The following is a 17059-nucleotide window of genomic DNA, read 5'->3' as shown; positions in this document are numbered from 1 at the left end:
ATTTCCTAAGGAAAACAGCCCCTTACAACTCAAAGAAAACTGGCTGAAAACCTTTTTCTGAGGCTGGAAATCCAGTAAATGATCCGGGAACATAGCCATAGTCAAAGCAGTGAAAAATACGGGCAGGGAATCAGTATTCTGATCTGGAGCCCAAACGTTACCAGGTTATCACACTGGCGGCAGAAAATGAAAATCAGTTCCAGGTTGAAGAAGGCAGTCAAACTGTAGGGAGTCAAGCAGGTATTTAACCCTTTGGATTTTTGCTCCAACAATTTTCAACCCTCTTGAAATGGGCAAGCGGGACTTAGTCTATTGTCCGAAAAGGAAAATCTGAAACCATTTTCTCTGGGTGTTGTAGCATTTCCTGTCACATTGCTGATTTGGTTTCATAATGCTAGAACTATTAAGTAAGTTCTCTCCACATCATAGAGTACATCCTGTGGTCTCAATAGCTAGTTTTTATAAAGGAGGGATTAATTGACATGAAGATGATATATTCTAGTAAGTCAGGCCATGTAAATTTTTAAAAAGTAATTTAATAATTTTTTTTGGAGTAGAAGAGAACTGTTAATACAGATGTTAAAAGATCCAAGTAAAGTAGAATTATAGAGGAGGAAATTAGCAATTTAGTCTCATCAGGAAAAGTTCCATTAGAATGTCATTGAGCTGGGCCTCATAAGGAGAATTCACACAGGCAGAGAGAGAAAAACCTTCCAGGAAGCATAAGTGAGTTTGAGAGGGAGAAATAGAGGATTTGTTCAGCAAAAGCATAGTACTCTGTCGGGGGTCTTATATTAATAGACAAGGCTGCAAGGTAGATTGGAAATGCTAGGAAAGACCTAGTATCCCATGCTAAGGAATTTATAGTTCTTCCTCTGGACCAGTATTTTTGAAATGTGTTCCTCCTCAGTCTCCAAGATAACCTCATATAAACCCATCCCATTGGGAAATAAGTTTGTATAGTACCACATGCTGTATTTCTTAGGCTGTCACAATGCACACTACTGAAGTTCTAAAGTCCTACAGGAAATGAACTTTTGAGTTTTGTTTAACCAAATGTTTCCCAGTTATGTGACCACCTTTGACCTCTTTTAGTATCCAGCAGATCTATGATTCTTCAGAACACATTGGGGAAATGATATTTATTCAATAGCAAGTCTTCGAAAGTTTTGAAAAGAACATTGTTATAATTAGAAAATAGATTTTTATTTTTGCAGTGTAAGCTAAAAGAAATGCAAGAAACTGACTCCTTTTGCTTCTTTTAGAGGAATTCTGACTTATTTTGAAGTGTCTTAATTTACCTTGTGTGTTATCTCCAAACTGCCAAATCCATTTTGAAGCAGGCGGGATAACAATAGATAAATTTAGGTGCCCTGCTCATTCTTCTTTAGCTGTTATCATGGTTTACTCTTCCTGGTTTTCTTTAGAAATTAAACTGAATAGAGATGTGGTTCTCTCCATGTAACTACTGGATCACGTAGCATGAGTAACACTTGAGGACTTGTAAGAACTGTGAAAACCATTTGAGTGGGACTAACTTAACTCAAATCCTTGGAAACTCTAGATTAAGGCTGGAAGCAGAAGCCTCTAGACTACTTCCCCAGGTACCCTGGCTTCCCTTGAGCATTTTAAAGTGATGATTTTAATTCATCTCCTCCCACTTACTTGTTTTTAAATTAATATCTGAGATTTTACACAGCTCTTGGGGGCTTAGAATTGAAGCCACTAGATCTTTCTCAACAGTAGAAATCATCTACTTGTTTCTCATTTAGACTACAGATAGAATTCTCCAGAGATTATTAGCTTCAGTCTCTTCAAAAGTTTACCCTTTTTTTTTTTTAAAGATTTTATTTATTTATTTGACAGACAGAGATCACAAGTAGGCAGAGAGGCAGGCAGAAGCAAGTTCCCTGCTGAGCAGAGAGCCCGATACAGGGCTCAATCCCAAGACCCTGGGATCACGACCTGAGCCGAAGACATAGGCTTTAACCCACCGAGCCACCCAGGCACCCAAAAAGTTTACCCTTTTTAAATTCCCTAATAGCTGGGCAGACATTCCTAGAAAGAAAAAAGTAGTAACATAATTTATTGGAGCTCAGAAAGATGAATCTGTGTGTCTGTTTATTTTCAATCAAAAAATCAATATATTTTTTTTTTTCTGGAAGGAAGAACTTGTCCCTTTTATCAGTTATCTAGTAGTAGGCATTTCCTGGTTAAACTATAACTTCATACGTTTAGTTCTCTTGTGATTTTCCTTTGCTTGGAAATATAAATTTGAAACAATGGAGAAAATTGATCAGCCTTTCACCTTTTGTGAAGGGGACAGAAAGTTGTAATAAATGCAAAACTTTCGTCTTATCTTCTATAGTCCTTTGGTTTAGAGGCATGCAATATAAATTGCTTATAAAAGTATATTGGAAATAAATAAATAAAATCTTTAAAAAAAAAAAAGAGCGGGGCACTGGGTGGCTCAGTTGGTTAAGCATCTGCCTTCAGCTCAGGTCATGATCCCAGTCTCCTGGGATCAAGCCCCACACCGGGCTCCCTGCTCAACTGGGAGCCTGCTTCGTCCTCTCCCACTCCCCCTGCTTATGTTCCCTTTCTCACTGTGTCTCTCTGTCAAATAAATAAATAAAATCTTTAAAAAAAATAATCTTAAAAAGTATGTTGGATATATTAAAGCTCAATTATGAAAATAATTATAAAATCCTGTTCAGGTTTGATAACACAGTCTGATTCCTGTTCTTGTCTGCTTTAAAGTCCTTCTCTTCAGTAGCGTATTTTTAAAAAATGTTTTGTATTTGAAAATCCTCACAGTAAGTTATAAGCTAAACTTTAAAGCATGTGAAGATAGAGGAATGTATCCAGGTAAATTGTTGTTTGTGATGTGTTATCACGTGGAGACCTCCACAGAAACTGAAATTCAGAGAATGGTTCAAACCGAAACTGATCTGGACAGTGGCCTCTCCTAACTTCCTAACCCCGCCTATTAGGTAAAAATCCCTTTAAAAATATGAGAGTTGCTAAAGGCTGTAGAACACGTGTACCCAAATTTTCAAGCAGTATGAGGCTATTGTCAAAGAACAAGAACAGTGTGTGTCTTAGAGTTAAATCTACCAGACAGGCTGGCTGGCCGGCGGGCTGAGCAGATTACAAGCATGGGACGTTGAATGTTTGCTTTAAGCAAAGACATCCAGTTTCCATAGCACTGTGATTTTATAGCCTAGATCAGATTATACTGTTTGTTTAGCTAACACCATTTCCCCCTCAACATACTAAAAAGATGGAATCAATAAATCTTGAGCTTCCAGAAAAACATTTAAAATAAGCAAGTCATAGTAGAGCGTGAGTCAATGTGGAAGGAAGAAGGCAGAGGCTGGCTATACCCATGCAGTTCTAGTTGACAAGATCTGCACATGCTAGGAAATAGGTAAGCTCAAGTTAGAATCATTTTTATGATCTTTTTAAAATTTATAACATCTAAGATGTGCAAATCTATGTAGTATGGAATGTGAGAGAAAGGATGTTCATTAAAAATAAAAGCTAAAAAAATAATAGTTTTTTTTTTTACAGAATTTTGGAAGCAGAAAATACATGGTCCCTCATTTTTTAAAAATGCTATAAATGGGTCCGTTCTTAAAAGTTTTACTTACTTGGGGCATCTGGGTGGCTCAGTGGGTTAAAGCCTCTGCCTTCAGCTCAGGTCATGATCCCAGGTTCCTGGGATCAAGCGCAGCCTGCTCAGCAGGGAGTCTGCTTCCTCCTCTCTCTCTGCCTGCCTCTCTGCCTACTTGTGTTCTGTCAAATAGATAAATAAAACATCTTAAAAAAAATTTACTTACTTTCCTCAGATATTCACATGAGCTAGTACCCTCTGTGTCAAGATGTCAACTTTTCATGTGTTCAAGAAAATATTTACCGTCTTAACGTAAATAATAGAATAAAAGTTTAAATTTACCTTATAGAAAGAGGTTTTAGGTTATTGTTTCAGCTTCAGAGCTTTTTACTCTCATCTTTTATGATCTGTGGAATATCTCTTGATCTCTTGAATTAATTTAAGTATGATTAACAAGAGTTTGAACATTTTAATTCCTCCCTCTCTCCCTCTCCCTCTTCCTTCTTTCTTCCCATCCTCCCTTCCTCCGTCCCTCTCTCTCTCCCTTTCTTTCTTCCTTTCTTTCTTTTTTTCTTTCTTTCTTTCAAGTAGGCTCCACACCCAGTGTAGAGCCCAATGCAAGGCTTGAACTCACAACCCTGAGATCAAGGCCTGAGCAGATACCAAGAATCAGATGCTTATCTGACTGAGCTACCCAGACATCCCCAGTTTGAACATTTTTATAGCTATGAATTTATTGTTTCTTTTTTTCTACTCACTTCAGTTCATTTTTTTAGAGTTTCAGTGATCTACACAGAAGAATCATGACATTTGCACATAGACAATTTGAATATAGCTGTGTGAAGACAGGAGTTATTGGCACTGAGCAAGTTGTTGGCACTGTTGATTCAAATGCACACTTTTAATCTTGAATTTTTGATCTTTGAAATTTATATGTGGTTTTGGCTTACTCTGGACACCGTTCTCTTCTGTAACAGCCAGTCAGTCACTGAGATCTGTTTCCACTTCAGATTAGTTCAGATTAATCTACTACACAGAATGAAAATTTTCTCAGGTATATATGCAATATAGAAAATAGAAGTTTATTCATTGAGGCATTGTTTATAACAGAAAAAAGATTAGAAACAATTGAATATCTGTCAATAGGGAACTAGTGAAATAAATTTTGGTATTCTGTACAGTGGCATACTATATAGCCACAGGAAATGCATCTCTACACGATCTGATATTGGACAAAGACCTAGAGATACTGTTGAAGAGAAAAAAAAAGCAAGATGCATAACAGTATGTCAAAGAAAACTCTGAATAGTTTGAGACCCAAACACACCAAACACATAAAAATAGCAACTACTGACTCTTGGAAAGACAGAGGGTAGAATTAGATAGTTGGAGGCTGAGAACCGTTTTCCTTTTAATTTGGTATCCTCTGCTTGCTTTACCTTTGTCTTAAAATTACTTTAAAAGATCAGCTTGATTAAAAAAAAAAGTGCTGATGGCTAAGTCTGCAAACTGAAACTATGATATATTTATATAAAGTTATTCATGTATAAAATTATTTTTATTCATGTATAAAATTTATTTTCACTGATTAAAAAACATAATTGAAAGTAAAAGTTGGCTATTACAGCAAAAGAATCTTTGGCTATGTTGTTTGGCTTTGATTGTAAGGAAGTGAGTCTTCCTTTATTATTTTGCTTCATACATTAGATTTGCCCTGGGAAATTATTTCTAACTCCAATTTAATGGAAACTTTTTAAAGGCAAGTATTCAGTATTCTTCAAAGCTATGACACTTGGTTTTTAAATTTCTGATTTTTTGTAACATTGGGTTCTCTTAAAGCAGAAATTCAACTGCTATGCAGCCTTATCAAAGTTAATAATAGTCTGTCCTTCTAAACTTAGAGCCGTCTATAGTTCTAATTGAAGTTTTGCAAAAAGAGCGATTTGGATTTTTCTTTTTTTATATTCTAAAAATTGTTTTAAGAAACTGAAATTTGTATCTTTGAAATATAAAAAAAAAGTATTATTTACTGACAGAGCTGTGCCCAGTACAGATGGTCCTGTTTAAAATCACCTGCTGTTCTAAATTCTTACTCAGATTTCAAGTTTTTTTTTTTTTAAGATTTTATTTATTTATTTGACAGACACAGATCTCAAATAGGCAGAGAGGCAGGCATAGAGAGGAGGAAGCAGGCTCCCTGCTGAGCAGAGAGCCTGATGCAGGGCTCCATCCCAGTACCCTGAGATCATGACCTGATCCGAAGGCAGAGGCTTTAACCCACTGAGCCACCGAGGCACCCCAGATTTCAGGTGTTTTAAAATTACTTATATTTTACTAAATGCAGATCTACCTTATAAAGTAAGCCACATGCAGTTCAAATATATGTAATAACTCTTGCAAGGAAATGCTTGATATTCAGAATTTGGAACAATTGGTTGGCTAGAGAAACATTAATGAACATCACAGACTGACTTGCCTTCATAGGAATGAATTCAAAACTATTACTTTTTCTTTGTAAATGGAAAAAGAACCCCTAATTGTCCTATATTTATAGCAACCATATGTCCCAGACTTTCCAGGATAATTCCCAGTTTCATATTCTCCATCTCCTCAGACCATGTATATTGACTTTTAGTTTGGAAAATTTATTCATTTTTCTAATATTAGAAATATAGTTCTTCAGGACCTTTTCGTTTAAGTAGAAGTTAAGAAATTCATTTCAGATCACTTATTTTGAAGAAAGAAGATGCCTTGCAAGAAGTTTTTAAAAGGTGTTTTTCTATACCAAAATTACTTGAGACAAGGAAATTTTCATTAAGTGGGATTTTTGTTCTATGCTTTGGTTCACAAAATGCAATCAGCAAACAAGGAACATGGAGCAATATATGGAACGAGATGGTTTCTTTCTGTTCCACAGGGACAGGCACTGCTTCTGCAATGGACACTGAATCAGTAGGGAAGATTTCTAAGTTAAGAGATTTTGAGAAATAAGGAGCGCAGTTAAGTACATGGGAAGATGTCCAATGTCATTGGCCATCAGGGAAATGCAGAAAGAACCAATTAGATACTACTTCATACCGACTAAGAAAGCTGTATCAAAAAGTTAGGTAATAATAAGTGTTATTAAAGGTATGGAGAAATCAGGGCCCTCGTACAGTGGTGGTGGAAATAGAAAATGGTACAGTTACTTTGGAAAGTATGGCAGTTCCTAAAAAGATTAAACGGAGTTACCACATGATCCAACAATTTTATTCCCAAAGTATATACCCAAGAGAAATGAAAACATGTCAGCACAAAACTTGTACTTGAATGTTCATAGCAGCATTTTTTATAATAGCCAAAAAATGGGAACAATCCAAATGTCAACCAGCTGATTAATAGACAAATAATATGATATATCCATGAAATATAATATTCAAATTTAAAAGGGAATGAAGTAGTGATACTTGCTACAATGTGAATGAACCTTGAAAACATTATTGCAAGGGAAAGATGCCAGTCATAAAGGATCATAGATTATGTGACTCCTTTTATATGAAGTGTCCAGTATAGGCAAATCCATGGAGACAGAAAGTAGACTGATGGTTTCTTAGGGCTAAGGGTGGGGCGGAAATAGGGAGTGATAGCTAATAGGTATGTATTTTCTTTTTGGAATGACAAAAGTGTTCTAAAATTGATTGTATACTTTAAGTGGGTAAATTGTATATTATAGGAATTGTATCTCAATAAAGGTGTTATTTGAAGAGGGAGGGTCTTTTACTCACTGTTGGAGACATTCTGTTTGATATCTTTAGCAGTGGCTCTCAACCTGGGACAGCCACCCAGGGGACATTTGACAATGGCAGGAGTCATGTTTGGTTGTCACAGCTGGTGGAGGGGGGTGCTGACATCTAGTGGGTAGAGTCCAAGAATGTTGCTAACATCCTTCAATGAATGCTAGGTCAACCCCCACAACAAAAAAATTATCTGGCTCATATTGTCAGTAGTGCCCAGGTTGAGAAATCCTGTTCAGTATCTGTGTGAACTCTAGTGATGATTGACCACAACCATGTTTTTGAAGCCCTGAAAGATCATTAATTATCAAGCAGGTAGATATTTTCTCTGTTCAGTTTACTAAGGGCAAGGCTATTCAGTAAGACAAAACCAAAAAGAAAAATAAAGTGGTTTATTTTTTTATCTGGTAAATACTAAACTAAGTTAATTAGATCTTTCAGTTAACCAAAAAAACTTATTCCTCAGTCATCCTGGTTAGGATTTTACTATATTTTGTTGTATTTTACTTTCTCACCTATTTATAGCTTCTTAAAGATCGGATTTGCAGAGTATGACATCTAGTTGCAATAAAAACAGCAAAAAAGAACCATACCATAGAACAGCCTTGAAGGTATAACTAAAAGCTAACTTGTCCATTTCAAAAGTTATCATCTCAAGTTCTAAAATAGAAATACAGCCCTAAACTAAGCTAATTTACTAGGCTTCAGTCTCCAGGCATGCTCCTTTCATTGTATGAACCTGTTTGAAATGTCTACGGACTGTTTTATCGGAAGAGGAACAGGGGCCTCATTACAGAATCCAGCATTCCAAATACAACAACTAACATTTATTGAATGCTTATTGCAAGCTGGGTATTATGCAAAGCACTGTGTGTATATTATCTTATTTCATTCTAACAAAATCCTATTAGACAGATCTGGTATTCCTGTTCTGGAAGCATCCTTCTTATAGCCATCTCTCCTCCAGCTCCAGTATGCACTATTTTTTCTATAGATCTTACACTGTTGTTATTCTGAAAGTTCCCTTCCCCATCATTTGGGGGATCCTCTTTTTTCATCTCCTGTCTTGAATCTCCTGCATCTTCCCTTACTCTGATGTACACCCTTATTTTGGTGGAATATATCCTCTGTTACCTTACTAAGAACACCAGTGTCTGAAAATCTCTTTATTTTATCTTCATTATTAAAGAAGATATTTTGGCTGGGTATCAAATTCAATGTAGGAAGTATTTTTCTCCCATTATTTAAAAGACATTCTCTTGTTTTCAGTTTTGTGTACAATCCGTTTGTGTCTTTCCAGCTCTAAAAGCTTAGAATTTCTTTATATCTGATACCCTGGAATGTCACTGTGATATGCCTTACTGTGCATGTTTTTTCATGGATTTTGCCTAACACTCAGTGGGACCTTTCACTCTCAAAATCATTTGTTTGAATTTAAGGGAAGTTTTTTAAAAAATGCTTCTTTGAAGATAATTTCTTCCCTTTTCTTTTTTCTCTCTGGAATGCCTGTTATTTAGATGTGGACTTAAATTTGTCCTGTAATATCCTTATTTTGGGAATAAGTCTTTTCTTTTGTCTTTTAGTTCTACTTTGTGAGAATTTTTTTAAACTCTATTTTCCAACTCTATATCAAACTTTTGATTTCGGTTATATCTTTAATTCCTGACAGCTCTTTTTTTGTTCTCTAAGTGCTTCTTTTTTCATAACTTCCTATTCTGTTTGACAGATGCTTCATCTTTTACCTCTGAGAATGTTAATTATAGTTTTTCTAAAGGATTTCTCCTGTAGTCTGACATGATTCTGATTCCTCTGACTCACTTCTTTCTGTTTGTTTGGTTTTTTTTTTTGGGGGGGTGAGGGCATTTAAGGCTCTGTTTTTCATGTTACAGACTGTCCTTAAATATTTAGTGGTCCCTAACTGTCCATAATGTATAAGATTCCAATGTTTATTGACTATTGACATGATGCACTGAGAAAAGTCCCAATATTACTTTTATGGTATTCTTGCAAAAAAATGCATAACCTAAATTCAACCATGAAGAAATATTACATGAACCCAAATTGATGGACATTCTATAACTAGACATTATTCTTCATAAGAGTCAAAAACATGAAATACAAAGAGACTGAGGGTACTTTCCAGATTAAAGGACATTAAGGAGACATGATAACTTAGTGCAGTGTGCAATCCTGAATTGGATCCTGGAGTAAAATTAGTGGGATAATTGGTGAGATTTGAATAAGGTCTGTAGAATAGCTAATAACATTCCTGGTTTTTCATACAATTCAATAGTAAACGAACAATCTGATTCAAAAAATGAGCAGAGGATCTGAACAGACATTTTCCCAGACAAAACATACGTATGGCCAACAGACCCTTTGGAAAGATATTCAACACTATTCATCATCAAGGAAGTGCAGATGAATACCACATCATATATCATCACACACCTGTCAGAATGGCTAATATCAAAAAGACAAGAAATAACAAGTGCTGGTGAGGGTGTGTCAGAAAGGAACCCATGCGCTTTGTTAATGGGAATGTAAATTGGTACAACCAATATGGAAAGCAGTATGGAGGTTCCTCAAAAAATTAAAAACAAAATTACCGTATGATCCAGCAATTCCACTGCTGGGTATTTTTCCAAAGAAAATGACAACACTAACTTGAAAGTATATCTGTACCTTCATTGCACTGCAACATTATTTACAATAGCTAAGCTGTGGAAACAACATAAGAGTCCATCAGTGGATGAACAGATAAAGAAGATGGTTTTAACTGTATATATGATTTAAAAAAAAATATATATATATATATGGAATATTATTCAGCAAAAAAGGAATGAAATTTTGCCATTTACAACAACATGGATGAACCCTGAGGGTATTATGCTAAGTGAAACAAGTCAGACAAAGACAAATACCATATGATTTCACTTATTTGTGGAATCTAAAAAACAAAAAACAAACAAACTCTTGGATACAGAGAACAAATTGGTAGTTTCCAGAGGAAGGGGGTGGAGGTGAATGAAATGGGTAAAGGGAGTCAAAAGGTATAAACTTGGGATGCCTGGGTGGCTCAGTTGGTTAAGCAGCTGCCTTCGGCTCAGGTCATGATCCCAGCGTCCTGGGATCGAGTCCCACATCGGGCTCCTTTCTCGTCAGGGAGCCTGCTTCTCCCTCTGCCTCTGCCTGCCATTCTGTCTGCCTGTGCTCACTCTCTCTCCCTCTCTCTCTCTGACAAATAAATAAATAAAATCTTTAAAAAAAAAAAAGGTATAAACACAGTTATAAGATAAATTAGTCATGAGAGTGTAATGTACACCATGGCAACTATAAATAATACTGTATTGTATATTTTAAAGCTGCTAAGGGAGCAAATCTTGTAAGTTCCATCATAAGAGGAAAAAAAATGTATGGTAATAGATGTTAAGTAAACTTATGTAGTGCTTATTTGCGATGTATACAAATATTGATTCACTATGTTGTATAACTGAAAGTAATATAATGTTGTATGTTTATTACACCTTAATTTTAAAAAGGTATGTAGATAGATACATGTAGGAAAACATCTGAAAGAAGTTTATTGAACAGTTAACCCTGCTTCACTCTGGGAACTTGGATTGGAGGGACAAGGTTTTTCATAAGTTACTTTAAATACTTTGATAAATGTTATAGGTGACAGACACTGTTATATACATAGATTTTTATTTTTAACTAAAAACTTAAGAATAAAAGGTTAAATATATGAAAGTGTTACTATTTCCTCTAAAAAAATATTATTCCTGATTTTAATCATTGTGCTATGGTTATGTAAGATGTTAATGTTTGGGGAAGCTGGCTACTTTTTTCTAACAATATTTTTTTCTCCTAGTCTCTCTCTTCCTCCCTCCCCCTTTCTTCCCTCCCCTCTCTTTCTGGCACTCCAGTTACACACATATCAGACTGCATGAGATTTTTCCAGAAGTCTTCTTTATTTTTCACATTGTATAAATTCTATTGGTATATCTTAAAGTTCGTGGAACTTTTCTCCAGTCATATGTTAAGCCCATCTAGTGATCTTTAATTCAGATATTATATTTTTCAATCCTATATATATTTCAAAGTGTACATTTGATTCAATTTTATAGTTTCCATTTCACTACTGAAATTCCCCCTCCATTCATTCATTATGACTTTCTTTTCTTTTTTTTTTAAAGAATTTATTTATTTATTTATTTATTTCTTAGAGAGAGAGAGAGAGAGAGAGTGTGCCGCACAAGCAGGCAGAGTGGCAGGCAGAGGCGGAGAGAGAAGCAGGCTCCCTGCAGAGCAAGGAACCCAATGCGGGACTCAGTCCTAAGACCCTGGGATCATGGCCTGAGCTGAAGGCAGCGGCTTAACCGACTGAGCCACCCAGGTGTCCCATGACTTTATTTTCTGTCTGCTAATTCCAAGATCCAGCTTATATTGTGGCCAATTTCTATTAATGACTTTTTCTTATGATACTGGATCACATTTTTCTGTTTCTTCACATGTTTAGTAACTTTTTATTATATACTGGACAGTGTGTTTGGTAGATGATTGAGACAGTAAATTTTACCATCTTTCCCTGAAGAGTTGTCTTTTGTTCTAGCAATTTGTTAACTTAGCTGAAATCCAAATGCTATCTCAAGACCTTAGGTGAACTTCAACTAAAATCTATGCTCAGTGTTCCAGCTGCTGGCTTTCATATATACAGTTCAGGGATCAGCTAAGAATTTGAGTGGAGTTTATGTATAGATTTCGAGGGACTTCTGTGGCTTCTGTCTTTCAGAGATTGTCCCCCTCACTTTCTAATTAGGGTCTTAACCTCAAACTAGGTCTTCATACTCCTCAAATGAATAAGATGTCATATTTCTGCTTGAGTAATAATCATACCACCGAATGAACTGTCAGGTACTCTGAACTACTATCAGGTAAAAAGCCATAGAAATATGAATCCTACACAATACAGTTTCTTCTTTCAAAGATCAACTCCCCTCAGTTTCCACTTGCTTGTGGTAACTCTGTAGTGCTTTCAAACAGTTTTTATATTTTTTTCAGAGTATATAATTGTTATCTGCAAAAGGATCAGTCTAAAATACTCTCCTGCCATTATCACAAATTGCACCATATTCCCTTTTATTTTCCTTTATCACGTAGGGTTAAACGACAAAAAAAGACTTCTACATTTTTTTGTGAATGATGGCAGTAGCTCATCAATTTTTTTCTTTTCTTTTTTATTTAAAGATTTTATTTATTTATTTGTCAGAGAGAGAGAGAGAGTGTGAGAGCAAGCAGCACAAGAGGGGCGGGGGGGGGGGCAATAGGCTGAGGGAGAAAGTGGCTCCACTCCTTGCTGAGCAGGGAGCCTATTGTGGGACTCAATCCCAGGACCATGGTATCATGACCTGAGCTGAAGGCAGATGCTTAACCGACTGAGCCACCCAGGCGTCCCTCATCAATTTTTTTCTAAATACATTGAGCATATTACTAATCTTATTTTTTCTTCTTTTTCTTGTAGACAAGAGATGATTTCCTAGGTCAAGTCGATGTTCCTCTTTATCCATTACCGGTTAGTATAGATATCCATGATTTTAATATTTTTGTTTATTTTTTTTTCTAATAAATACAGGTGCACAGTATATAGTAAATGTAAATATTTTATTTGTAAAATATATACTGCTATTATTTCTTGAGCATATTACTTTCTGAAAACTCATCTCAATTTTCCATTTTAATTTTATTTCCAAGATTCCCTTATCTGAACCACAGTAAGAAATAGAGAGTTGCTGAGGTTGGTTAATGTTAGGAAAGGATGTCTGAGGAAAATCAGTTTGGAAATATTCTGCTGAATAAGTAGAATGGGGACAGCTTAGTCTCACAGAAAGAACCTAGGACATTTCCAACAATATGTGCGTGAAACTGAATGTGGACCAAGCATATAACACCAATGAAGGAAGATAAGATTCAGGAAACATTTCATAACAAAACACTATTGGGCCAGGTTTCTGACTTGGAGGTTGAGGAAGAAAAATAAACAGAAAGTAATGATAATACAGGTTGAATTTGGGAAGTCATCGAGGTGTCTCAAGTAGAAAAGGTAGGAGGAAAATTTGTTTGAAAAGAGATCAGTTTGGTTTTGGCCATAATGAATTTCAACAGAAAATAGGAAAAATGGAAGCCTAAAGTGGGCAGATGACAGAAATATAAAAAATCAATTGTAGAGGAAAAGGCTGGAAGGATTGAGAGTTACCACATCAAGGTAACGGCAGACTCACTGAGAATGATGGGCTGTCCATGTAAGCAAGATGAGAGCTTCAAAGGCCGGACGTTGAGTCTCGGTCAGTGTGGGTCAATTGGAGGAAAAGACAGACATGGATTAACAGGAGAAAACAAACAAACAAACAATGTCATGAACTTAAGGAAAAGAATTCCAAGACCGAATGGGTAGTTAATGCAAAATGTAAGCGAGAAGTAAAGAGCATTAAAAGTAAAGGGCTGTTGAACTTTTTGTTTTATTATTATTATTGTTATGTTAGGGGAGCTGTTGAACATGATAAGAAAAAGTAATGCTTCTTTACTGTGTCAGTCTTTTGAGATATTTATTGGCTCTCCCTAGTCTTCAGAGATCATAAGCTTTTGATAATATATTTAATCCAGTCTCACTTTCCAAGCCATTGACTTTTTTGTTTTCCTAGAATGGGCTGTATGCTCTAACCACGCCCACTTGCTGACACTGTACAGATTCCATATTCCTTTGGGGCACCAACATGGCTAACCACTCTCCCTTGTTTCCCCTTCTTACCTCCATTGGCTCCTCAGTGCTCCTTCTCAGCTTGTTTGGTACTGAGGTGTGATGCTGCTGCAAGTCCCAGGGTGCAGGAAGGTGGAAGCCCTGTCAAGCTACCCGTTATAACCATTTTATGAGCTAAAGCCACATTTTTCTCACTTCTAACTTCAGTTATGGCTTAGAGCATAGTTCATGCATATTCCTTAAAAGTACATGTTTTTAGTGTTGATAGATATATCTTGAAAACCCACTGTTTGATTCCAGACAGAAAATCCAAGAATGGAGAGACCGTATACATTTAAGGATTTTGTTCTTCACCCGAGAAGGTCAGTAAGTATAAAATAATAACATATTAATTTTTTAAATCTCATTATATCTTATAGTAGCCTCTTTGGAAATTCAAAGTTGAAACCTTTGTAAATAAGCTACTTCTAAATATTATTTTTTAAAAGCTTTACTGTTATTTCTGGTTAAAAAGTAATATATGCACAGCACAAAAAAATTCTGAAAATACGGGGAAGTATTTTTCATACTTCTTAGGAAAGACTTGTCCCCTAATATTTATCAGACTAGAAGGTGGAATTTTGTTACTGTTTTATTTGTTTTTATTTATTTGTTTGATTGATTTATTGTTTTACTTATTTGTTTATATTGTTTTATTTGTTATCTTAAAGTATATGTAATTTTATCATTTTTTATCATTGTTTATCATTTTATCGTTGTTTCATTTATTTGTTTGTTTATATTGTCTTATTTGTTATCTTTAACTGTATGTAATTTTATCATACTGTCCTTTTAAAAATCACAAACGTTAGTTCCACCAAGAGCAATATTCAACTTGACGTACACAAAACCAATTTCAGAAAAACCTAACTACATCTTGCATATATTAGTAAAAAATATTTCGGAAAACTGAAACATTTAGGGAAAATATCATGAGCAAAGACTAAGAATTTAAAACCTAAATACCATGTTCATAATTCCATTTTCCTAAACTGAATTATTTGATTTGGTTTAAAATTTTTAAGTTTAAACTGTAAATAAAACTCCTTTTGATCATTTGTACCACATAGTCAAATAAAATCTAGCGAAGTCACATATGGATTTACTGTCAAAAAAGTCACAGTCAGATTAACGAAGTATATCTGTTCATCTGTACAACAATATTTGCCTTTTTTTAAAACTAGAAAATGCAATTGAAAGACACACTATGGGACCTTAGTAAATTTTTTCATTTAAAGACATGTAATTGGGGCACCAGTGTGGCTCAGGGGGTTAAAGCTTCTGCCTTCAGCTCAGGTCATGATCCCAGGGTCATGGGATCGAGCCCCGCATCAGGCTCTCTGCTCAGTGGGGAGCCTGCTTCCTCCTCTCTCTGCCTGCCTCTCTGCCTACCTGTCATCTCTGTCAAATAAATGAAAATAAAATCTTTAAAAAAAAAAGACATGTAATTACTCTTTGTAATATAAATTATTAAGGCAAGATAAAAGGGACAGTACTCTCTTAATATTTAGTTTCTGCAAGAGATGTTATATATTTAACTGTAGAAGTCTTAGAATATAAATCTCTTTTCCTTCTTTAGTTTTAGAAGGCTTGTGGTATCTGCATACCAAGAATAAATAAATATTTTCTTCTCTTATTTGATTTCCCTAGCAACCTGCTTTTGATTTTGTCACATGCTTTCTAGTATCTTTATCTTTAAAAAATACAATTTACATCTTCCATCTACACTGGATTTCACTGCAAGTGCAGAAAATCTTTAAATCAGTAGAAAATGTACTGCTTTCTTGGATTTTCTGAGCCCCATTAAGTCAAACCCACAGGCTTATTGTTTAGTTGAAAAGATGTGGGGGCACCTGGGTGGCTCAGTTGGTTAAGTGGATGACTGGATTTTGGCTGGGATGATGATCTCAGGGTCCGGAGATCGAGCTCCACATCAGGCTCCCTGCTCAGCATGGAGCCTTGTTTCTCTCCCTCTGCTCCTCCCTGCCATTCTTCCTCCCCCACCCCCTTTATCTCATTCAAATAAATAAATGAAACCTTTTTTAAAAACTCCTGGAACATACCATTATAGAGAAACTCTTGTAAAAACCATTATCTGAGCAAGTTTTCTGTATCCGTCTGTTATGGCAACAAGTCAGTGTTCACTCCCCCTTAAAAAATAGAGACACAAGCCACATCAGTGGCCTTAGAAATAAGCATTGGGGATGCTATTGACCACTCAGGAAAGATCCAGTTTCCAAATTCATGAGAACTGTACAAAGAACACCTAAGAGATTAGGTGGGGTGAGGAAGGGAGTAGCTTTTAAATAAACAATAAAAGATGGGACTTTTTTTTAATCAAGGAAGGAAAGGGGTAATGAGTTACATAGCTGATATCTATAAAAATCACCAAAATATCTATACAGAAAGTGAGGACAAGGAAAGACTTAAGTAAGTAGAATGGTAGAATTGGTGGGGGCCGTACACAGACTTAAAATATTTTCAGTATTAACACCACACACAGCAGCCTTTAGCTTGGACAACTCATTATTGAAAGAGGTGATACAAGATCCATTGTAGAAATCGAGTTGATAAATTAATGTATGATAGATTTGAACAGCTGTCAAAGAAAGACAGCAGGCCTTGCACTCTACTCCTCTGTCATCCTCTACAGTCTAACTAGATTAGTCTCTCCAAAGCATATCTCGGAGAATGCCTCTCCTGATCTCCCACATTTTCTGGCTTCACACTGTGTGCAAAGTAAAATAGACAGCTCTCTTGTTTCACATGGACCTCATCCTCTGGGTCATCCCTCCCTCCTTTGTGTATCCCGTAGGCCAGCCAAGCCGACAGTTGCCATTTCTTTCATTGATCACCTGCTTTCCCATCTGTTTC

The 17059-nt window shown here is 35.8% G+C and overlaps 1 protein-coding gene across 5 annotated transcripts in view; it reads left to right on the top strand.

Annotated features, from left to right (window-relative positions):
* LOC111153271 (neural precursor cell expressed, developmentally down-regulated 4, E3 ubiquitin protein ligase) overlaps nucleotides 1-17059 on the top strand; it is a 126938-nt gene that overhangs the window by 76123 nt on the left and 33756 nt on the right. For 3 of the 5 annotated variants that reach the window (XM_022512190.1, XM_022512188.1, XM_022512186.1), the window contains 2 exons: nucleotides 12914-12964; nucleotides 14447-14508. The exons of 1 other annotated variant lie outside the window; for it this stretch is intronic. In XM_022512190.1, coding sequence (XP_022367898.1) covers nucleotides 12914-12964; nucleotides 14447-14508 — 113 coding nt within the window. The remainder of the gene's footprint in view (nucleotides 1-12913; nucleotides 12965-14446; nucleotides 14509-17059) is intronic. One more of the 5 variants, XM_022512187.1, reaches the window with a different exon arrangement.

Source organism: Enhydra lutris, unplaced genomic scaffold (assembly GCF_002288905.1).
Source record: "Enhydra lutris kenyoni isolate GAN:26980312 unplaced genomic scaffold, ASM228890v2 scaffoldscaffold31, whole genome shotgun sequence".
NCBI lineage: Eukaryota > Metazoa > Chordata > Mammalia > Carnivora > Mustelidae > Enhydra > Enhydra lutris.
This window is presented reverse-complemented; position numbering and strand designations above follow the sequence as displayed.